At 53.2% G+C, this 24,889-nt stretch overlaps 1 protein-coding gene across 4 annotated transcripts in view; it reads right to left on the bottom strand.

The window, feature by feature from the left end:
* SHISA6 (shisa family member 6) overlaps positions 1-24,889 on the bottom strand; it is a 284,233-nt gene that overhangs the window by 242,947 nt on the left and 16,397 nt on the right. For all 4 annotated transcript variants that reach the window (XM_043583142.1, XM_043583143.1, XM_043583144.1 and 1 more), the window contains exon 2: positions 17,234-17,394. In XM_043583142.1, coding sequence (XP_043439077.1) covers positions 17,234-17,394 — 161 coding nt within the window. The remainder of the gene's footprint in view (positions 1-17,233; positions 17,395-24,889) is intronic.

Genomic DNA, 24,889 nt, shown 5'->3' with positions numbered 1-24,889 from the left:
TATGACAGCTTCAAGGAAATGTCTTTCAAGAAATGTGGTATGATCTTGGTCCTTTCTTCCTCCTGATGTCTGGAATGCAGGCACAATGGCATGCACTCGGGCAGCCACCTTGGGCCACGACATGGAAGCCATATGCTTAGAAACCAAAACAAACAGGTTAAGAGGAGCTCCCTTACGCTGTAGCAGCCTACCGTCCCTGGACTGACCTCTTTTCCAGGAGAGAGAGACAAATTTCTCTTTTGTGTTAACAACGGGTTTTTTTTTTTTTTTAGGTATTCTGCCATTTGCAAGCATACATAATCATGATTATTGCACCCTAAGGTATTAAACAAGAACATTCACTGTGTCATTCCATTTTATTCAAAAAGTAGTTTTTGAACACCTACTAAGTGCCAAAAGATGTACACTGTGGGTACAGTAAGCAGACATGTCCCTGGCCTCAAGGCAGTTACAGTCTAATGGGTCATCGTGGGTTCTGCTTAGTTATGGTGAGACGTACTTATGGCTAAATTCAGATCCACATCACTGGGAGAAGGAAGTCTATATATGTATATATACGTACATGTAGGGTGTGTGTGTGTGTGTGTGTGTGTGTGTGTGCATATGTGTGTGTGTGAGAGAGAGACAGACAGAGAGAGAGACAGATGGTGAGAAAGAGAGAGCCCAGGTTCTTTGCTTATAATTGCTGTGGCAACATCCCCTGGAGAAATGGGACAGCCCAGGTCAGCTCAGCTCATCTGCCAACATTCAGATTCTTCCTAATTTTCTTTTGGGCAAAAGCTCCCAACGATTCCTTCCAGGCCTTTGCACTGGCCTGGCCATGCTCATCAACCATTTTCTCCATCCAAAATCTTGATGTCATCGCTGACTGCTATCTTCCCCTCATGCCCTCCATACAATCCATCAGCAAATGCTGACATTTCTACTTCAAATAAATCCTATACTCTCTATTAAACACTATCATTGTAACAAAGATGAGTTTCCTAAATCGTATAATTGTCTCGTGGTTATGTAAGAAAACATGGTTGAGTCTAGGAGATACATGATGGAGCAGTCAGGAGCGAAGAATCATGGTATCATAATTTCTGCAACATACTCTCACATGCTTCGGTTCTGATGATGCTGATGGTGATGATGCTGATGGTGATGGTGATGGTGATGATGATGGTGATGATGACGATAATAATAATGGTGACTGTAATGATGGTGATGATGGTGACAGCGTTGATGACGGTGGTGATGGTAATGATGACAATGAAGATGATGGCGACAGTAATGATGATGGTGATGGTGATGATGGTGGTGGTGACAGTAATGATGATGGTGGTGATGAAGATGATGGTGACAGTGATGGTGGTGATGATGGTGATGGTGGTGATGATGGTGGTGATGATGGTGGTGATGAAGATGATGGTGATGGTGATGATGGTGGTGATGATGACGGTGATAGTAATGATGATGGCGACGGTGATGATGATGGTGATGGTGGTGATGATGTCGATGATGGTGGTGGTGATGATGATGGTGATGAAGATGATGGTGATTGTGGTAATGATGATGGTGATGGTGGTGATGATGTTGAAGATGGTGGTGGTGATGTTGATGGTGATGATGGTGGTGGTGATGGTGGTGATGATGGTGATGATGATGGTGATGATGGTGGTGGTGATGATGATGGTGATGAAGATGATGGTGATTGTGGTAATGATGATGGTGATGGTGGTGATGATGTTGAAGATGGTGGTGGTGATGATGATGGTGATGATGGTGGTGGTGATGATGGTGATGAAGATGATGGTGATGGTGATGATGATGGTGATGATGGTGGTGGTGATGGTGGTGATGATGGTGATGATGGTGGTGGTGATGAAGATGATGGTGATGGTGATGATGATGGTGATAGTGATGATGGTGATGGTGATGATGATGGTGATGAAGATGATGGTGGTGATGATGATAATGAAGATGATGGCGACAGTAATGATGGTGATGATGATAATGGTGATGGAGACAATGATGGGGATGGTGATGATGATGATGGTGACGATGGTAATGATGACAAAGAGAAGGAAGAGGAGGAGGGAGGGAGAGAGAGGGAGGGAGGCAATTGTTAATCATGAAGGACACACAGGTATCATTCACTGTATCATTTAATCACTTCAAAATTCTCCACTGTCGTCAAACGATTCCAAATAAGAAGTTAAGAATAAGCAAATAAACACCGAAGCTGAATCTTTCTCACATCCCCCATCACTACCATCCCTAGTCGAAGCCTTGGTCTCATCCCCAAGATGGTACAGCAGATTCCACCTCTCCCCACGCCTCCTTTCCTCCATGTTTGCCTTCCAGGATCTCTTCTCAACACAACAGCCAGAGGGATTATGTCAAGCACAAGTCAGATCTTATCAGTCTCCTGCTGCCACCCCCACCGTGGCTCCCATCCCACCCAGAATGAAACCCAAGACCCCCGCCCCCCCGTGGCCCACGATGCCCAGCTCACTGACCTCCTCCACTGCTGTGTCTCTCCCCTGGCTCTCCCCACACCAGCCACCCTGCTCTTCTCGCTCCCCAGACGCACCGGGCACGGTCTCCCCTCTGCCCCGCACACAGCCACTAGTGGCCAGCCAGGTCTCTGCTTCGGTAATGTGACCAGGAACTTCGGTCCCTTCCTCAGATCAGCCTTTTTCCTACCACTTCTAACCCTCTCTACTCTCCTTCCCTGCTCTATTTCTCTCTAAAGCACTTCACATGACCTGATTGTATGTTTTATGTTTATGGGTTTATTTCCGGTCTCCTGTAACGGAATGGAAGCACCCTGAGCCTAGGCACCTCCTTTCGTTCACTCCCACGGCCTCGGTGCCTGGTCCCCACTAAAGGATCAAAATCGTTTTTATGTGAACGAAGGGATCTCTCTGGAGTCCCACTCTGACCTCCCTTTCCCTTCTTCTCAAGGTGCTGCTATCGGTCTGCGGCGTTTACACCTCTTGCCCTGTGCACCTCTCACCCTAGACCCCCCCAAGCCTCCTCGCCAAGCCTCCTCCAGGGTCCAGCCTTGCGCCTTCCCCATCCCCCATCATTAGCCCAACTAACGGAGGAGCCATATGGCGCCTCCACGCGAGGCACCCCACCCCTACCCACATACCTCCTGGCCCTCAGGGACACAGCCCTTATGTTCAAAGAAGGAGAGAGGAAAGTCCCCTGCTCAGAGCAGCCTTCTCCAAAAGGACACAGAGCTCCATTTCCTTCCGGCCTTTTCCCCAGTTCTTCCACCAAGACTGTTTACAGAAAAGCCCCAACCAATCTTGCCAAAGGAACCGGTCACTTCTCGCCTCTGCAAAACCACTGGTCCCTTAAGCATCTCTCGCCTCTAGGCTCTGGCCCCCCGTTCACCAACCGAAAGCTCCCTCCTCCACCCTCCTGGCCCATTTAATCCTGCCCACCCTTTAAGGCACTAGGTGACGCCCGCCCTGACCACAGTGGCCTCCCTCTGAACCTTCCGAGCAGCACGTGGCTTGTTATTCTGCTGGGGCACCTGGATGGCTGATTATCCTTGGACCATATAGACTTGTCTTCCTGCTCCCGGACGTAAGCCCCTGAGTCGAGGACTGTATCGCATCTATCATCTCGCTTCCACAGGACCTGACGGAGGGCTTGATGCACAGTGGGTGCCTGATACCTAGACAGACATGGCTCGATGTCCCCTCCTCCGCCTCTGGCCCCCCAATATCCTGTGCTCAGTAGGTGATGGACGTGGACCCCCCCACCACCACTCAGGTGGAGGCTGGGGTCCCCACACCCTGGGAGCTCTCGTCCCTCCCAACCCAGGGGGACCAGGGACGTGAGGCCACCCTCCCCCGAGGCCGGCAACAGTGCGTCTTCCGTGCCCTCTTGCTTGTGTCCTCGCTGCACCGAGCGCGTTCTGCCGGTCCCTCCGTTTTGCCAACTCACCGAGGTCATTGTGAATTCTAACCCTGTCCGCAGCGCCTTGTCTTTCTCTCTCCCCTGCACCTCATTTTGGTAACAGCCAGAACACATTCTAAATCCTTCTGCTTCCTGGGCGCGGCAGGTAATTAGTGGGCCAGCTCAGTGACTCTCCCTTCTCCCCCGGCCATATGGTGAGAGCGGGCTCCGTCTGCACCCCCACCCCCCCCCACCCCAGGCTGCCTCCCTGGCAGGAAGGGTGTGGGCAGGGTGTCCACTCTGACCAAGCCGGCCAAGTCCCTGAGGTCCCCAGGCAAGATGGGGCCCTCAGGGGCGCAGCTGGTCAGAACAAGGACAGCTCCTCTGGCTTCTGGAAGGCTCTGCTTCCGGGCACACCCCTTCTTAAGGCACTCCTGGGCTGGGAAGAGCTATTCACCACCGCCCTCCAGGACCCCCAGGATCGGAACACGGGGGCTTGGGACTCACTCTCTGAGTGGCACTAAATTCTGAAGTGGGAATAAACGGGGTCCTGTAACAAGCCTGGCACAGAGAATGGGACAGCGATCCGGTCATTGGGTTTGCCTGAGCTCTGACCCCAGGGGTCACAGAATCCCAAGAGAAAGACAAAGCCCTGTGGACGCTAAGTGAGCTCCGGATGGGGCAGACTGGGCCAGATCCACACCCTGCCCCAGCAGCCCCCAGCAGGTGCTGGCTACCACTCCTGTTATATTCTCAGAAAGGAAAAACCCTAGAGGTGGCTCGGCGAGCCTCTCCCGAAGCCAAGAACACCCAGGGGCTGCCCCCACCCTACTTAAACGCATCCTGGGGCGAGTGGCTCAGCACTGCCCAAGTAGTCTCTGCCTTGGAGGTGAGCGGCTCACATCATGAAAACATGTGCCCTTTGGCGGAGAAAACATCGGCCCCTTCTAGCGTCTTCCACAAACCCCAAGTCTGCATACCGTGCCAAGCAGGTGCCGGCATCGACCCCCGGCCACAGGACGGGTTCCAGGCAGCTGCGAGGGGGCTCCCCGCGTCCCGTCTGTACCTCTGATCAGTTTGACTTCAGGGCTTGGGGTCTGGGGTCAGACTGCCTGCACTCAGAGCCCAGACCAGCCCCCTCCTGGCTGTGTGAACTTCCAACGGGATTCTGAAGCTCCTGGGCCTCGGTTTCCCCATCTACAAAGTGGGCGTGATAATTGTGACTGCTTCATAGGGCTGCTACGAGATTCAAATAAGTCAGTGCACGGAAAGCGTGTTACCAAGCACCCAGAGTCGTTAATGTCACTGAAGAATGGGCCTCTCTCCGGGCGCCGGGGTGGCTCAGTCGGTTAAGCGCCCGACTTCGGCTCAGGTCATGATCTCACGGTTCGTGGGTTCGAGCCCCGCGTCGGGCTCTGTGCTGACAGGGTGGGGTCTGCTTGGGATTCTCTCTCTCTGCCCCTCCCCCACTTGCCCTCATGCTCTCTCTTGCAAAATAAGCAGTCTTCAAAAAATAATAATCGTAACGCCATAACAACACTCTACAAAAAAAGGATGGGGCTCTCAGGTCTCCCCGCACCACGTCCCTCTCCTGGCACACTCAGGTGCCCGCCACAGGCCACAGGAGTGCAGGGGTCCAAACACGAGCCTCAGAAACAGCAGGCATGTCTGTCTCTAGATCCGCCCCGGATCTGGATGCAAGGTGCTTTCGATGCAATCCACAAACGGCTGTTCTTCTCTGTTTGTTGACACGGAGCGGTGACCTGCAGCCCCCTACCAGGACCAAAGGGACGCTTACCGCGCTGTAAGCAGGCCAGGCCCCAGGAATGGCGGGCTGAGCTGCACCGAGGCCCCACGGGGCTTGAGAACAGACCTCACCTGGCACACAGGTTCTAATTCTCACTTACAACAGGCAGAGGAGATGTCGCTGTCCCAGCTTACAGACCCGGAAACTGAGGCACGCAGAGGTTAAGTAAAGCGGCCAAGGCCCTACAGCCAGGGGGAGGGGGAGCCGGGGCCGATGCTCTTCACCCAGTTCCCTGACGCTCTGCGAGGGCAGGCCGCCCAGAGTGTGGGGGCGTCATTGGGGCTTGCACCCCCCCGGGGTCGGTGGTAGCTCAGCTGAGACCTGGGAGGTAAGGGAAGGCGGGCAAGGCGGGGGGAGAGCAGACAGAATATTCCAGAGCACAGAGCAGGGCGTGCCCGGGAAGCCTGAACGGGCTCTGGGGGCCGCAGCTTTCGCTTCGAGAGGGTGGGGGCAGGGGAGCTATTCTGGCTGCACAGCCCAGCGGAGCCAGCTCCCTGAACCCCCAAAGCTGTGGGGAGGGGTCTCCAGGCCGTGGAGCGGAGGGGGACGGAAGCCAGCGCCCGGGCTGAGAAGCGGGTGGGAGGAGAGAGGAAGTAGAGGCAGCAGGTGTAGACAACTGTTTTTGCAAAGTTCGGCTGGGCTGTCCGGAGGCGGAGAAGGGGAGGGATGCGGTGGGGAGGGAGGGCTGTCCTCGTGAGTTAAAAGTGGGGATGGAGCGCATTATACGCTGGAGGAGCTCGGCTCCTAGAGAAGGAGGGGAGGGGGTGAAGATCAAGGGCGAGACGCGTCTGGAGACCGGAAATAAACACGATGCGGGCAACCAGCGGAAGGATACGCTGTGCGCTGCAAAACGGGCTTGTGCGATGTGACCTCAGGGTGTCTACACCCCAAGGTATCTTGCACCCTGCGGCTGTCATCATCAGGGGGTGCCATCCGTCCCTCCCTCCACCTGGTGGGCGCTTATACGCTTAATAAGAACGTTTGTTCCTCATCACCCGGGTGATCAATAACCACCCACCCCCCCTCCAAGAACTTCAGGTCCACGGAGAACCCTAGTCTCGCTCTGATGTGGTTAATTCATCAACCCTCATTAGGACCCCTTCCACTGGCTGTAAAATCAGGTTCGAGCAACACCCTGGCCAGAGCTGGAGGAAAGGGAGGGAGGCCTGGCATTTGCAAAGCACCTCAGGGGCTCACGGTCGTGGGCCGGCCACCAGCTCCCGGACAGCACCCTGGTGAGGGATGTGGCCCTGCTCACACGCCACACAGAAGGCGGCTGTGGCTTTCAGAGCGAGGGTGAGAGCAAGGGTTGACAAACTAGAGCCCCCAGGCCAAGTCCTGCCCACCACCTGTTATTGTAAATGAAGGTTTGTGAGCACCCGGCTGAGCCCATCATGTACCTGTTACGGTGGCTACTTTCCACACCATGGCAAAACTGAGCAGTGGCAACAGAGGCTTTCTGGCTGCAGAGCCTAAAACATTTACAACCTGGCCCCTTTCAGAGAAAGTTTGCCAAGCCCTGTTGGGAGTGCCCTGGACTGAAACCATTCTACCTCAGGGCCTTTGCACTTGCTACTTGCTATTCCCTCTGCCTAGAATGCTCTTCCTCCAAGTCTCTCCATGGCTGACTCCTGCTTGCCAGTCGGGTACCAGCTCAAATGCACCTCGTAGGACAACACTGTCAAAAGTGACAACCCCCCCCCCCCAGGTTCCTCGAACACATCACCTGACTGCTTGTGTCTGAGCATTCAGCACGCTCCAAAGTTATCTCCTGGCATACTTCCTGTCTCCTCCAACACAGCATAACCTCCACGAAGGGTTTGTTTTTTTCGTGAATGAAACGTGAACCCAAGTAGACACTCAATACCACTAACATTTGGATCAATGTGATTTTATGTTTTTTTGGTGGTCATGTAAAAAAAAAAAAAAAGAAGGAAGGAAAGGAAGAAAGAAAGGAAAAGAAACAAAGAAATTCATTGTAAGAATCAATTCTAGTTAATCCAATATAGTCAAAATACTAGCATTTCAACATGCGTTCCAACAGAAAAAAATCACGGAGATATTTTACATTCTTGTTTCCAAACCAACCGTTGGAAGTTTGTGAGGCTCTGAAACACATTTTAATATCAGTTCTTTTTTTTTTTTTAAGTTTACTTATTTATTTTGAGAGAGAGAGAAAGACAGAGAGCATGAGCAGGGGAGGGGCTGAGAGAGAGGGAAAGGGAGACAATCCCAAAGCAGCTTCCACACTGTTAGCACAGAGCCTAATGCAGGGCTCGAACCCACAAACCATAAGATCGTGACCTGAGCCAAAACCAAGAATCAGATGCTCAACCGAGCCACCCAGACGCCCCCCAATTTCAGTTCTAAGCGTTCAACAGCCACGGGTGGCCTAGTGGCCAACACATGAGCCCCCGCGGGCTGAAAACAGTGCTCCCCTATGTCAGACGCTGCCCTGACTCCTTTTCCCTCAAATTCATTCACTCCCACAACAGTCCAAGGAGGAAGATGTTATGCCCAACCCCGTTTCACAGATGGGAGAATCGAGGCAGTCTGGATCCCCCCCCCCCCCACAACAGTCTGGCCCCATCGTCTATGCTCGTCACCACCCCCCAAATTGCCTTGAATTTTTGGGTGAAGGCACAGTTAACCTGAGTGGTGGAATTTTGCAGAAAGGAGCCAGTATTACGGGAAAATGCATGAAAGCAAGAACACAAACGGGAAAAACAGCTGTGACACAGACTCTGTGGCCGTCTCACTGGCCAAAAATCACTCAGCTAGAAGTGTGCCCCACAACCCAGAGGAAAGCAAGAAAGAATACTGGGACGGCCAACACTGATGTGGAACAGAGGGTAAAACGCAGGTCCCCCCATAAGAAAGGGGAACCCTACTTGTCCCACGAGCTTATTACCAAGCTCGGCTGCCTGCTGGCTCTGTCCAGACCATAGAAAGGGCTCGCGGGCTGCTTGAACGGTCCTTGCGGATTTTATCTTCCAGCCTTGATGATCTGGGCAGGCTGCCTGCACTATTCACACACCTTACCCTTTCCAGCCTCTGGAACTCCTGGGCATCCTGCAAAACCCGCTCAAGCATGCCAGCCCTTGCGGAACCTCGGGTCCCCCGCTCCCTTCTCTGCTCCCACGCCTGGTGTTGTCCTTGTGAGGATGTCTACATGCCGATCCACACTTCTTCCGGGGGCGGGGAACCCACAGGGCTCCGTTTGTGGGCCCCCCCGCCCCCCCGCCAGGACCCAGGACAACATCGGGTCCATGATAAACTATGTGGGAGGCCAGAGTGACAGTGGATTTCAGCCTGATTACCCCGTGTTTTCCCAACGAGTGAGACCAAAACCAGTTTTAGACGCTTCCAAGCTCGGGTCAAGTGTAATGGCAGATTCTTTGCGAGGCATACATGAAGGACGTCCTGTGGTCCAGGTTCAATGTGGTGGGGATATAAGGAAATGTCAGTGAAACATAAAAGTAACAGAAGAGGGGCACCCAGCCCGGGTGGCTCCATCCGTAAAGCGTCTGACTCTTGGATTCAGCTCGGGTCGTGATCTCTTGGATTCAGCTCGGGTTGTGATCTCACGTTTCGTGAGTTCAAGCCCCATGTAGGGCTCTGTGCTGATAGCAAGGATCTTTCTTGGGATTCTCTCTCTCTCTCTCTCTCTCTCTCTCTCTCTCTCTTTCTCTAAAGAAGTAAGTAAACAAGCTTGAAAAGAAATAGTAATAGAAGAGCTCAACAGCACAGTGGCTGAAACCCGCTTGGCTGGGAGCCCTCTCTCTACCAAGGACTGTGTCCGTGGCCTTAGGCAAGGTCTCCAGTCTCCCTGTCCTCAATGTTTCCACCTGTGAAATGGGGCAACTATGATACCACCTCACAGGGTCACGCTGAGTAAATGATATAAATGGCATTACGTGGTGCCTGGTGCTTTGTATGAACTCCGTTCTAAGCACTAATGAATGCGACTCGTGTTATCAAGGATTAGTGATGTGCCTTTTCTCCACCGCCAGCCTCGACTCAGCAAACTCCGTGGGTCTCTCAGACCCTGCAAGGAGGGAACAGTGAGAGTGGCTGTGTCATGGGGCTGCTGTGGTCGGCCCATGGCCCAGCCTCCGTCGGTCATCCCCAGACACGGACCCACAGACAATGGCTGTAAGAGTGAGGGAGGGCAAGCTGTGGGGGGAAGGGAGGTAACCCAACATCCGGACAAGGGCCATGAATCTCTGGTGGGGAAAGGCCATGCCAGTCTGCTAGGAGACGGTCAGAACCACAGGCGTGGGTTTGGAAAGAAATTACTGCCAAGAGAAAACTCAGGAGTGGCAGGGAACGGCCCAGAAGGTCCTCAAAACGAACAGGGCAGCTGAGAACCAGTCACCGCTAAAGACCCAGTCGATACGATCAGGGAGACCGTGAAAAAGAGCGGAGGCAGAGGGATGCCTGGCAGTTGCCAGGAAGACAGAGAAGGAGAAAGGAAAAGGTAGAGGGGGGCGCCTGGGTGGCTCAGGCAGTTAAGCATCTGACTCCGGCTCAGGTCATGATCTCACAGTTCCTGAGTTCGAGCCCCGCGTCGGGCTCTGCGCTGACAGTGTCGATCCCGCTTGGGATTCTCTCTCTCTCTCCCTCTCTGTGCTCCTCCCCCACCCGTGTGCCTCTTTCAAAAGAAAGAAAGAAAAGGTAGAGGAGAATGGCAGGTGTGGGTGACGATGACAGGACAGTCACAACAGTGAAGGTAGTAGCCACTGAGACAAAAGTCAGTGCCCTTGAGATACACAGATTATTATTCCCTTCGGTCATCAATGGCTGTCGGAGGAGGGTGCCAGTTACCTCACTGCAGAGACGTGGGACGGAGGCAACACAGCCTGGGCCCTAGAGCCTGTGACCGGGCAGGGAGGAGTCACGCCCAGCTCTCTCTAGCTGCACACACCACACTTCCAGCTCCGGCGCTGAGGCCCCACCCTTCCACCTCTCCCCTAGGCAACCTCCGTGTGCCTCAGTTTCCCCACAGGCCAAGTCCAGGTTGGCTCAACTGATCTCCCCATCCCCTTAGCGTCCCAAAGTCTTACAAGGCTGTCCTCTCCATCCCCCATAGAACGAGACAGTCCTGTCACCTTGGGGTGGGGAGTAGAGGGGGGCGGGCGATCTGAGAAAAAAGAATCCCACTTCCCACCAGAGGCTGAGGTTGACCAGAACTTTCTCAGAGTTCAGGTACATGGCCCAGGTTGGCCGGCTTCGCCCGCAGCCCGAAACGGGCTCTGAGCTGCCTGAGCTCCCGAGACCTCTCTCCGCACAAGAGTCTTTCTTGACAGAGTGGTCATAATGGAGGGGGCCCCTCTGTACCCAGCCGGGGAAGCGAACTCCCAGCCTCCGGCCACACTGAGCCTGGAGAGCTGGGTCGGCCCCAGACAGGAGGACAGAGCCAGACGGGTCTGGTGAAAACCCTGGGTGCTGGAACCACAGCCTTTGGTTCAGCTCGCCACCGGATGACCAGACTGCCAGGCTGAGTGACCGACTCCCTACTAATTTTATAGAGAAGCGCTTTATGGGGTCTCTGTGGCACGCAGCTCTGTGACGAGCCCCTGTGCGTTGGCTCCTACGTCCATCCGAGCAACCGCGTCTTCCTGGTCCGGGGACGCCACAGAGAAGAGAAAGACAGACCCCTTGCCTACGCGGAGCTTACGTCCTGACAGGGACAAAGACAGCGAACCATCGAAGATGGCCTAAGTGCCTGGAAGAAAAGGCAGGGGATGGGCGCAGATGGGGAAGTCAGGGAGGGCCGTGCCGTCTGGGCCTCAGCCGTCACAGCCCAAAGATCTGGTGACGCAAAGCTTCCGGCCAGAGACACAAAACAGGGAAAGACCCCCAAGGCCAGCACCCACTCGACACGGGGAGGGACGGGGTCTGGGTTCCGGCGGGAGGCGCAGGGGGTCACAGGAGCAGCGAGGGGCCAGGCCGTGCAGGGCTGTGACAAAGCGCCCCTCGGCCAGCCGCCCAGGCTTCATTCCCGGTCTCCACGACGCTTACGCAGTCGCGTCCCCCGGCTCCCTTCGTCTGCCATCACAGCGCACGGCTTTGACAAGAGGCGGGATGACCGATTGCTCATTTCCCCCAGCTGATGCCACTCTTGGTCAGGGGAGGTGGGAAATCTAAACTTTGGAACCCCAACACGTGGTGTCACCGGCTACCGTGAGGGACAGGTTCCCCGCGCTCCCCCAGCTGCCCCCAGACGGGCTCAGGGGACCTTCAGCTACGGACGCAGCGCATTTCGCGAAGCCTGGCGCTCCCTGACCCCCCAATCAATTCTGGTACTTGTGCTCATCCCTGCCGCTGCCCAGGTGTCCCCGTCAGAGCTGCAGACCGGCCCCTCCCCCCTCAGTGCACCTGCTCCTCACTCCCTCCTGCCGTGGGGAGGACGTGTCCCTGCAGCCCGCTAACCTGGGCCAGCGGGGCTCGAACCTGTGGGTCTTGAGATGCACCCACGCTCCACAGCCCTCAAGACGTTCCCCTCGCCTGCCCATCTCCCCCTGCCCCACCCCCCAGACCAATTAATCCAGAATCTCTGCGGTGAGGGCCAAGCAGTGGTATTTTCAGAACGGTGCACGGGATTCCACCGTGCGGCCAGGGCTGAGGCTCGCTGTGGCTGAAGGGATCTTCTTCAGCCTTAGTGTGCTTACACATCGTCTGAAGGGCTCAGTAAAGCACAGATTCTGCTTCAGTAGTTCTGGGAAAGGGCCCAAGCTTCTGCACTTCTAACAAACTCCCATGGGAGGGGGTTGCGGCTGCTGCATGGACCACACAGTGCAGGGCAAAGGCCTGGGGGCACAGCCAGATCTGTGGGAGGAGGGTGGAAACGGGCTTCACCGATTTTCTACGTCCAGAGTCACCCTCCATTATGAATCTCCCTTTCAAGTCAGGGAGGAATTCTTTTTTTTTTTTTTTTAATGCTTCTTTATTTTTAAGAGAGAGACAGAACGCAAGCTGGAGAGACGCAGAGAGAGGGGGGAGGCACAGAATCCGAAGCAGGCTCCAGGCTCCGAGACATCAGCACAGAGCCCGATGCGGGGCTCGAACCCACGAACCGTGAGATCGTGACCTGAGCCGAAGTCGGACGCTTCACCGACTGAGCCACCCAGGCGCCCCTCGTCGGGAAGAGACTTCTGAAAGACTTAGTTATTAAAAGGTTCTTACAGAAGGGAAGAGGAATTTTCTAGTGTGGGAATAGGGGGCCCTATACTTAAGAAACGTTACAGGCCCACTCTCTATTATCAAGTATCCACTGGAATTAAAAGAATTAGAGGTGCCTGGCTGGCTTGTTCAGTAGGGCATGGGAGTCTTGATCTCGGAGTTTTGAGTTCGAGCCTCACGTTGGGTGCAGAGATCACTTACAAATAAAATCTTTTAGGGGCGCCTGGGTGGCGCAGTCGGTTAAGCGTCCGACTTCAGCCAGGTCACGATCTCGCGGTCCGTGAGTTCGAGCCCCGCGTCGGGCTCTGGGCTGATGGCTCGGAGCCTGGAGCCTGTTTCCCATTCTGTGTCTCCCTCTCTCTCTGCCCCTCCCCCGTTCATGCTCTGTCTCTCTCTGTCCCAAAAATAAATAAACGTTGGAAAAAAAATTAAAAAAAAATAAATAAATAAATAAAATAAAATAAAATAAAATCTTTTAAAGAAAATAAATAAGGGTGGTTCAGTCGGTGAAGCGTCCGACTCTCTGTTTCAGCTCAGGTAATGATCTCACAGTTTCATGGGTTCGAGTCCCGCATCGGGCTCTGTGCTGGCAGTGTGGAGCCTGCCTGGGATTCTCTCTCTTCTTCCCTCCCTCGCTCATGCTGTCTCTGTCTCTCTCTCTCTCTCTCTCTCTAACAATAAATAAACTTTAAAAGATAAAAATAAGAACTTAAAAGTATCTAATAGAGGACCCAGCGCATAGTAGGTGCTCAGTAAATGGTACCTTGGCTACTCATGCTCTCATTGTATTATTATTAATGCAGGGCACTCCATTTCCTAACCCAACCAAGTACATTCTCTTGGCATCCGAAAACCTGACTGAGTCCTACAAAGCCCTACAAATCTCTTTTACCCTGAGAGGATGAGCCACAGGCAGGGGCCAAACACAGGAACCCTCATCTGGGTCCAGGGACCTTCATCTCAGACACAGTCCCATGGACCCCGCCTGGTCTAAGAACATCAATGTCTTTGTTACTCACATTTTGTTTTTCTAATTTGCCACGAGCTGTGGATATACTTTCGCAGCCCAGTCGCGGCTAATATGGAGTGCGTGCTACCCGTCGAGACCGGTTTAAAAAGTATTCTATTTGGTTGAACTCATTATATCCTTAAAACAACTCTGGGCAGCAGGGGCTGTTCACCTCAAGGGGCAGACAAGGAAACCTGGAAAGGCAAACAACCTGCCAAGGTCACGTACGTAGTAAGTCATAGGGTCAGACAACAAACAGGGGGGTGTATTTCAGACCCCATGCCTTCCCAGCGCTTCTCAAACTTTACTTGCTAAGTGGTTTCATTAACATGCAGGCTCTCCTGGGGCACCTGGGGGGCTCAGTCGGTCGAGCATCCGACTTCGGCTCAGGTCATGATCTCACGGTTATGGGTTCAAGCCCTGCGTCGAGCTCTGTGTTGGCAGCTCGGAGCCTGGAGCCTGCTTCGGATTCTGTGTCTCCCTCTCTCTCTGCCCCTCCCCTGCTCGCGTGCACTCTCTCTCTCTCTCTCTCTCTCTCTCTCTCAAAAATAAATAAACAATAATAAAAAATGCAGGTTCTCCTTCAGCAGGCGATCGGGAGCCTGTGACACTGCATTTGCACCAAACCCCCTGGCCGTGCTGACACGGCTGGCCCACGGACCTCGCTCCGAGCAGCAAAACCGCTCACACGCTCTGATACGTCCACCACCGTACTCTTCCGATCGGTGGTTTGTTGATTCGACAGTGGCAAAAATCACAGGAAATCTCCGCTTGGAACACTTCGGTAAAATTCTGTTTCAACTCCTACTCAAACTGCACTATTCTGCGGCAAAGGATATCATCAGGCATTTTGGAAAAGCGGTTGTGTCCATTATAAGCTACAGGCATTGAGGGTCATGAAATTGCTTTCGAATTTAAGTGTTACCGCTACCGAGAGCACTCTCCGGACCACAGAAACAATTCCCATCTCTCAAGGCCAAGTGAAGAGTTCCACTTTGAAAAATACAGGGTGGGATTTCTCCAAACACACAAGGGGATCCCCCAACTGTAAGCTTTCCTCCTGGGATTAGCGGGAGAGGATATACGCAGAAACCAGAAGAAAATGACCAATCTTCCCTGCCCGGCGAAACGCATTTAAGAGGAAAGCGGGACCGTCCACTGAATCAGTCTGGACTCAGTGGCTGGGAACAAGCAGGCTGCTGAATGAGACAGAGAAAATCAGAGTGGGGTGAGGTAAACTTCCAGGGGTGTTCTGGATACTGGCGTGACCCGAAGTTCCAGGATGGCGAACGAGGTCCTGGAGAAACCTGACCTCAAACCATGAGTCTTCGGGGAAACAAAAATACCCTCCTCAAAGCTAGACGGGATACCAAGGTTAGATTAAACAGCGATCAGTGAAGAGAAGGCTTGGTTAGAACTGTACCTTTAGGCAATTCCCACCACCCAGCGATTCTCGAACTTTGCTCCACGATCGAATCACCCGGCAAGACTTCAACACTCAGCGTCCGGCCTCTCACACTCAGGCCACACTCCCACGTCAATTAGATCACAATCTCCGGGGGGTGGGACCCAGGTATCCCTCCTCGTGAGAGCTCCCCAGGTAAAGCCAATGGGCAGCCAAGTTTGAGAACCAGTATCTTCACCTATAAAACAAGGAATCCATCCAGACCAATGGTCTCTTCACCCGATTTGCGTGTGAGAATCACCGCGGGAAGGATTTTGAAAGTAACGATGCCAGCAGCTTCCCTAAGGAATTCAGGTTAATTTGTGGGGCGTGGGCACTGGCATTTTTAAGAGCTTCTAGGTGATCCTAATATCCAGCTAGAACTACTGGTCCAGATGTTTTTGCCAAGATTCCTTCTACTGCCTGTATTTTAAGCATCCACGATGGATATCAAGGCTAAAAATGCCATCTTAGACTTTTTGCAGAAGTAGAGTTCTCATCTTTACTTTTAAATCAGGGATTTCTAACTTTGCAAGGGTCCAAATCGTATTCAAAATGCTGGATGAATACATAGGTGTGTGTGCGTATATATATATATATATATACACATAATGAATAGTTCTGAAGGAGAACGTCCTTAACTTTCATCAGATTCTCAAAAGACCGAACTCTCTTACCTTAAAGGCAAGGATGTGATTTCTGATTTAACAAACGTAGCGAAGTTCAAGAATGAACGGAAGATAAACTGACTCTGGCAGCACATTTTGAATTTGCAACATACCTACTGCCCCCTAGCGCCTGTATATCTTTATTGCAGGTGAAGTTCAGACCAAACATCCCATCCTCTGGAAAGCCATAGGGGGAGAGACATCCAGATTTCTGACCCAAGTGTCAACGTGGAAGCTGTGTTGCAGACCGGGGTCAGCGCGAGGCTGTCCGGTCATGATCACGAAGAGAAATGACCTGCCCAGCTGCACTTGTAAAGAGACTATCCAACCAGATACTTCGGACTCATGAGCCCAGCTGGGTTCGTTAGGATTTCTGGGTTTTCTAGTCCTGACACTTCTAGCCTTGGTTTGGAGCCCGGCTTTCTTTCTCCCCATGTGTCCTTGGGAAAATTACTGAACCTTTCTGTTCTTCCCACAATAGAATGGGGACAATAATGGGGACAATAGAAGTACTTTTCAGACTGCTGTGAAGAATAAGAAAATACACGTAAAATGCTCAGCCTATCAGTTGGCCCAGAACAAGGCCCTTGAATAAATGTGAGTTATATGACTGTATCGGTGGTATTTTATTAGTAGTAACATCTTACTGACGGTGTGCACGTCACTAAATTTCATTGAGCTTCCTTCGTTGATCCATACGACAAGGAAAATACACCCCACTTAGTTTCCTTCATGGGGTTACAGCAATGACCGCCATGATACAGCAACTGACACATATCCGGGGAATCTACCAGGCACAGGGAAAAGGCACCCCGTAATACAGACATAATCCCTACCGTCTGAGACTCCAGTAGTTGAAATCTCTACAAATGACCGTAGCAATTTCTCGTCACATACCTGGCATCCTGGACAAGGTAAACCTTCTTGCCACGTGGGCAAGTGGGTGACCACACTCTACCACGCCCACCACAAGCTGCCTTTCAGGCAAGAGAAGATGCCGGCCGCTCACGCAATCACGGATGCCCTGGATCGCTGCTCTCCTCCAGTCCTGACGCGTCAGTCCCTCCCCAGGAGACGGTCCCAGGACGCATCCGCAAGCCCGCCGGCCCAGTAGAATCTCCCACGGCACACGTACTGCCACCTGCCCCACCGGGACAACACATCACCGACACCTCTCACCAGCCCCCAGCAAAGACACAAGGCAATCAGCGCTCGCTTACCTGGAGTCTGCTTGGCCGTACGCACGGGGGTGTAGTGGTTTTTGGAGGACGATCTGACCGGTGTGTTCTCTTTGGGAGAGGTATTGATAGCTGAGATAGTTTCTCTTTCACAGTGTGCTATGGGGATTGGTCCCTGTTGTCTTAAGATGTCGGCCAGAGCCCTAAACAAAGAGGAGATCGCACAGTGAGATTCAAGAAGCAGGTATACACAACCACAGAGGGAACTGGCTTGCTTTCACGGGCCCTTTGATGCACGGAGTTATGGGAGGAGACAAAAACACAGTATCCGGTCCTCAGTAGTCCGAGCTGTGTCTGCTGCTGGTCCCGGGGGGACCCCTAACCCTAACCCTAACCGTAACCTTAACCCTAACCCAGGTAGAGGTCACCATGCCTGGGCGGTATCGGCACTAAAAGGCAGTGATTATGGTTTCCGTCTTTATTTCCCATGAGCCCTTTCAGACTACCAGCTCCTCAAACACCCCCTTATGCCAGGCAGATATCTGTACCCCCGGTCAGTACGATGCCACCGCAGGAAAGGGCTGGCATCAGTGGTCTCATCTGCAGGAGCAGGTTATGCATAACAGGGGTGCAATCGCCCCGCTGAAACAGACACACCGGCTAGCACGGACTTTATGCTGGTGACCCAGCACATAGGTCCCGCCATCTGAGAAAGGGGTGACTTAACTGTAAAGACGGGCCGTGTAGGTAACAGGGTAAGTATCAGACCACACGAGCCGTGCAGACCAGGATCACAACGGGGGCCCAGAGGAGGCAACGATTACACACACACACAGGAAAATACACAAACACAGAAGAGGAAGAAACGGGGATACACAACTCCCCTTCCGCAGGAGACCCCGCCACCCCGAGACAGCAGCTTTTATCCACTCAAAACATCCCTCGGGCGACCGAATGCACGTTCATGGAGGACCCAGCGTGCGTCAGTTGCTGCCGAGACACAGGTAAATAGGACACAGTCCCTGTCGCCTAACGGCTCACGATTTAGGGGAAATCGCTCCCCCACCTGGTTTCAAACAGGACTGGCTCTGTGGGTGTGCTGTGCGGCATGTGGCCGTGACCACTGCTGACGGAAAACAGAGACAGGCAGGGATGGATCGTCTGCGGACGCAAAGGTGAGTGTGGATACGTTTCAAGAGACCACCACGTAGAGAATGCCGTTTTAGGGCCACGTCCCCGGTTCTGAGTGCATCCCTGTTTCGTACAAGCCAGGCGAAGGCTTTTCCATCCACCCGGGGTGTCCCTGGGGCCTCCAGGCCTCCCCCCGGCCCACCCCAGTCCTCCCCAAGGCTTCATTCACGCTGGGCCTCCAGAGCCCGGCACTCCGATCCCTTGCAAAGTGACAACCACGTCAGTCTAAAACTGTGTCCCAGCGTGAACTGCTGTCTTCCATTATGCCGCCTCTGACATGCTGAACCTTCCGAGGAAAAGAGCATCAACCTGGCAATCTTATCATTTACTGGCGTTTATGTAACAATTTCAGACGTTCCAAACGCTGGCCCCTGGCTGGCGTTCTCTTCTCTCAGGCTGTAAAGGGAGGAGCAGACCCGTGTCACTGCCCTCCTTCGCTCGGGGGGACCAAGCAGAGGGAGAACGCAGAGGCTCATTCGCCTGGTGAAGGAAGTTCAGGCCGACCCGGGGTCTGGGTCAGGGCCCTGAGATTCAGGGTGTGGGGAGAAGCAGCAAGCACCGCCCTAAAAGGTCAAGAGATTTGCGTTCTAATCCCAGATGAGCTCTTAAAACTTCCAGCAGATCTGCTGACCTCTAAAACCAACATTTAATCTTTTCTCCCCCATTTGCAAAACAAAAGGGTTTAAAGGAACATGGCCCTTCTAATTAGACCCCTTCTCATTCCAAGATGTTATATTTTCGATATGTTTATAACCGCACATCCACGCGGGTCCTCTCGATTCCTTCATTGCTCTGGTTATCAAAGACACTTTCCTACCACGTTTCCATGGTAAGGAAACCCTGGGCTACAGGCGCTTGGGTGGCTCAGTCAGTTGAGCATCCAACTTCGGCTCAGGTCATGGTCTCAGGGTTCGTGGGTTCGAGCCCCGTGTCGGGCTCTGTGCTGACTGCTCGGAGCCTGGAGCCTGCTTTGGATTCTGTGTCTCCCTCTCTCTCTGCCCCTCCCCTGCTTGCACTCTCTCTCTAAAAATTAATTAATTAATTAATTAATTAATAAAACATTTGTTAAAAAATTTAAGGATGAATTTTAAGGTAGGTGAGTTACATTTCCATAAAGCTGCTATCCCTCCCTCCCCCCAACAGAAGTATATTATTTTTCAGTCTCTTGCCTCTCGAGTGTTTACAAAGACTCCCAATTCTCTGGTGCCTGGGAAGGAGAATGGAGACTTGTGGTTAAGTCCACTGCTCTCGGGAGGCCAAAGACTGAGCCTACATCCGTGTTTCTCCACGGTGATTTTGTCCCCTGGCGGGGGGTTGGCGGAGGGGGCATCTGGCAACGTCCCGAGATGTTTGTGGCAATCACGACTGGGGAGGCAAGTGTTACTGGCCTCTAGTGAGCAGAGGCCAAGGGCGCTGCTGAAATTCTGTGCTATACAGGACAGCCCCCCACGACAAAGGACTCTCTGGCCCAAGATGTCAACAGTGGTGAGACTGAGACATCCTGACCTACCTCTAGGCAACACTGGAAGGAAGGGAGTCTTGGATTAAGGGCCCAGTGCCATCCAGCTCCCCCGATGTCTACTGAACAGCCCATACCAGGGGTCAGACACGGGGCTGGGCTCAGTGAAAGGAATGTCCCCGAGGAGTGGGCCCGTCCGTTGGGGTCATCGCTGTGCCCTTAGGCCTTGGCGCACTTCCCAGCCATGTGACATACACAGGGGAAGAACTAAAGCTCGGCCCGGTTTCTTTCTGCCTCTGCAGGGCATTCGGCTCCTATCACTCTGGTCCACACTGACAGCGTTAACGGCAGCTGATTCACTCTGGGGCTCGTCGGCAAAGAGACGAGAGCTGCGAACAGAGCGCCCCTCTCGCAGGACGGGGAGTCTCTCGGTGCCCGTCTCCCGAGAAGCCCTTCGAGACGCAGCCTCCGAGGACGGACCAGGGAGGCAAGACACCTTTGTGAAGACCACCGGGCTTGGTGGAGACCAGTGTGCTTGGGTCTGACTTGCGGCTGGAGAATGACTGTTAACTGGGGCACAGCCAGGCCGTCTCCTCCTGAGGGTGACGTCTTGTCCAGTATCCTTTCCAGATGCCCGGTGGGCTGGGCGGAGCTGGGCAGCACGGCCAAAGAGAGGGACGTGCCAGACGAGGTGTCCCTGAAGAGGCGGGCTCTCTGGGGGCAGGCTTCCGCCCTGCACGGTCCCAACAAAGGGCGTGGTGGCCAGGGCCACGCTCCTGGTCCCCCACTCTGTGGCTTCCCTGACCGCCGGACACCCTTCTCCAAGTCCCCATCCCTCCCCAGTGCCCTCTGGCAAGGGGAACAGGTGCCCTCATTCCCAGGAGGCGTCCTTAGGAGCAGTCCCCCTCTGGCAGCTCCCCTGCCCCCACTCACACCCCCCTCCCTCCGCCCCTCAGCTCCTGACCTCCCTCCTCGCTCCTGTTCCTCTGTTCCTCTCCCTCTTCCATCCCCTTCTCCCCAGGGTGCTTGATAAATATTATTCTAATTCTGAAATGTACGATGCCAGGCTCACCTAATTAATCTGGATGCGCCCCAGGAAATGGGTTAGGGCCTGAGCTATTTTCCAACCGCGGGAAAGAAAATCGGTCACTGAGGAACAGGGAGGCGGGGTCTGTGAAAGAGTGGGCACCAGCTCCAGGCCTGAGAGAGGGGCGGAAGGGAGGAGAGGACAGAGGGGGACAGGCAGACGGTGAGTGGGCCCACGGAGAGGAGAGGCGGGGAGAGGCACAGGGGGAACGGGAGACAGGACGCAGGAGAAAGGGACGCAGGGAAGGGACAGAACGGGCAGGGACAAAGGTCGAGGGAACAAAGGGGCAGTGAGGAACAAAGAGAAATTCAGAGAAAGCACAAGGCTCAGAAGGTGGTGGGGGAAGGGGGGGTCAGAGGGCGCACTCAGAGTGGGGAGAGTGCAGTGAGAGCAGACAGCAGGACAGAGAGCCGGGCAAGCGAGGGCAGAGGGGGCTTTCCAGCCAACAGCCAACCCCACCGGCCCTCCCTGGTCCTCGGCTAGCATCTCATTTAAAGACCCGAAGAATCTTGGGGCGGCCGGCTGGCTCCATTCTTGGAACCTGCAATTCCTGATCTCAGAGTCGTGAGTTCAAGCCCCAGGTCGGGTGTAGAGTTTACTTCATTAAAATCATCATCACCAACATCATCATCATTTTCAAATAACTCGAAGAAGCTTGCTAACAGCCCTGTTCCTCTCAACCTCCCCTCCCCCACTTCTTCTGCCACACTATCAAAAGCACATTTTTTTGCCCCAGTTGCCTTGGTCCACCCCTCCCTTTGGCACATGGATTCCCTGGCTTTTGCGGATGCGTGTCGAGCAGGGGTGGGCAGGGGATTAATTGGGCAGCAAGTCTGAGCAGGAAGAGCAGTCATCCTGGGCATTCGACCCTTGTGGGTGCCCTGCCACCCCAATTTCTAACAAGAAACCGAGGCTCCGAGTGATTCGAGGACTAGCACGTGACGGAGCAGAAATTTAAATCCAGGGCCCGTGACTCGTGTCTGGGTGTCCTTTCGCTCCCGGGACTGCTGCCCGCATACACCTCCCGTCCCTGTGCACGGGCACGGTCAACTTGCACGAGTCCTTCTGGTCTCCCCAGCCGGGTCCGCCAACTGAGCAAACGCCAGTGAACATTTGGGCTTGGAGAGATGAGGGATTCAGTCGGTCGATGAGGGATTCAGGTCAAGACCAATTACCTATGAAAACCTTGGTTCATGTTGTCAGCGACCCCCAAGGAAATGAAAGAGTGTCTGAACGTCCCTAAGTGCGGAGTGATCTGGACACAAGGGACCCAGCCCAACCAACACTTTTTGATATGCTGTCACCTGCTTTGAAGACACGAGATCCTTCTGAAATTGGCAAGTGACTCCTCTTAACCAGAGAAAGGTAGGGGCGCCTGGGGGGGGCTCAGTCGGTGGAGCGTCCGACTTCGGCTCGGGTCACGATCTCGCGGTCTGTGAGTTCGAGCCCCGCGTCGGGCTCCGTGCTGACGGCTCGGAGCCTGGAGCCTGCTCCGGATTCTGTGTCTGCCCCTCCCCCATTCTCTCGCTCTCCTTCAAAAATAAACATTTTTTAAGATTTAAAAAGAGAGAGAGAAAGGTAAGACCTCCTTCATGACTTTCCTTCATTGTCTTGCCTGCTTAGGAAATTACACAGGAAATCGAAGACTTAGGAAACTGACCGCTCTCATTTACTGAACAAGTACTACGTGCCACATATCAATGCTGAACTCTTCCATGCATTATATCCTATAATCTCCAAAATGACGTTATTTGGTAGATGCTCTCGGTAGCCACAGCCAGTATGATGAGAATACTAAGATTTTGCAAGGTCAGCTCTATTGCCCAAGGACACACAACCAATGAGGGGTAAATCCAGATTTCCAAGACAGGCAGGCAAAGCAACAGAGGTGTGCCACCACCAAATTATCCACTCATCCATTCGTTCATCTGCCCGTCCAACCATCTGTCCCTCCATCCACTCAGTCACATTTATTTTTCTACCTACTCTCTCTCTCCCACGGTCTCTGAACACAGGGTTTTAGACAGCTACCCAGTTCTTTCGACCTCTGTGGGTCCTCGACACCAGCAAGCTTCGAACGCTTTTTACACTGTTTTCAGCAGGCAACTGTTTTGGGCAACAAAATCTAAGCAGAACATCGACACAGACCCTTAGACCCTTAGACCCTTGCTCTGCATGAAGCCAGAGTCCTGCTCCATGAGACCCTTGGCTTCCGAAAGCAGGCAGTCCCTGGGCTTTGTGGAGTTTCTAAGTTTGAAAAGAAATGTAGGAAGAGAGTACTAAAAAAAAAAAAGACAAAACTATGGAACTTCTTCTCACAATCTCCCCTCATTGAACAGGTAGTAAAACTGAGGTTCCCCCCAAATTAAGTGGGGGGAACCTAGGGACCCTTAGTTCACCTGGGAAGTCTGTTTGATCTCCATTAATACTTTCCATACGAACCCCACGAACAGCACTGCTCACTGAGATAGAGCCGATGGAAACCAGCCTCTGTCCTCCGCCAGATCTCTGGATTTCTGAGCCACACAAAAGGGGAGAAGGTAAGTTCTCCTAGAGCCCAGTAAGTTTTTCTGCGTCAAGGGCGAAGCAAGCTGGTTCGTTTAGACCCCTACACATGCCTTTCCTCTTGCTGGGAAGAACAGGGAGACATTTCTGCTGTTGGATAGGTATGATAAAAGGCCAAACACATCAACTGTTCCCTGAATAAGCCATTCTGGTTAATGTTATTCCTGAGGACTAATGAGAACACTCTTGATCTTGAAGGATTTTCGAAATCACTTACTTTAAGAATGCAAGTTTCTTCCTTGAGAGGGGCCACCAGTAATCTTTAGGTCTCTTCGGAGAAGAAACGAAGCAAAATAAAGACGATTCTGGGAAACGAAGCTATTCACGTCAAAACTACGGGGCAAACCAGGAAAGGTTGGGTTTGGGTTTTGTTTTGTTTTGTTTTTTCTCTTTAAGTAAATCACTGACAGTTACTTTCGTATTTCTTCTAGAAGTAGAATGCAGACATCCTACTCTTAAAGTATTCTGGCTACTTGAGTCCCGGAGAAGGGAGGTTCATACCTGACCGTGACGGCCTGGGTACAGACCGTGTCCTCTCTCACCTCATGCCCGAGCCTATTCACTGGGCAGACGGGGTGTCTCTATTCTCTGAAAATATGCACTCCGGACAATCGGAGCGACTATATTTTTTAATAAACACGGACCAAGGAGAACGGCTTAATTTAGTTCTTAGTCCTGGTTCTCTACAGTCCACTTGAAAAACACAGCTGCTGGCTTTGTGTGTGTACAAGACCGCTCTCCCCTCACAGAGAGGCTCCAAATGGGTGTGGAGATCTCCTTTGTTGTGGTAACAATGTTCGTGCACCTGCACTGAGCTGTTCGGCAGGTCTGAGCTGCCCGGGGCACAATCACAATCAGAATGCATCCTGGCCAATAAACAGTGCAGGACCCGGGCAGGGAAGGCTCAGCCCGCAGGCTCCGTGTTTTCCAGGCAAACGGGGTAAGGTCCTCTATCCAGATGGGCCTCTGTCCTGGGGCTGTGGCCTGGGGCCAGCCACGAGCTGGGCAGGGCCTAGAGGCGCATCCTATGGGGCCCCAGTTCACCCCTGAGAGCCTCACCTCCACACACTCCACAACTTGCCTCCTGAGTCCTGTGAAAATTCACCCAGGCCTGGGAAGACTGGGTAGCAGCAACCCCAAGCCTAGGCTCTTCAGAAATATCTGGATTGTCCCGGAATGATCCAAAGACCTAGATGTGGCCAGCACAGCCACCATTTCGGACGGGGAAGACAAAAATGCTACCGAGATTGGTTACCAGAGCCACACGGGCGGCCGGGGGTGGGGGGGGAGAGGAGTGAATAAATATGCCCGCCACCTGCCTCTCTTTCTCTCTCTCAAATAAACATTAAAAAAATGTTTTTGAAAAACAGGGGCACTGCGGCTCAGGTCACGATCT

This window comes from Prionailurus bengalensis, chromosome E1, assembly GCF_016509475.1.
Source record: "Prionailurus bengalensis isolate Pbe53 chromosome E1, Fcat_Pben_1.1_paternal_pri, whole genome shotgun sequence".
Lineage (NCBI taxonomy): Eukaryota > Metazoa > Chordata > Mammalia > Carnivora > Felidae > Prionailurus > Prionailurus bengalensis.
This window is presented reverse-complemented; position numbering and strand designations above follow the sequence as displayed.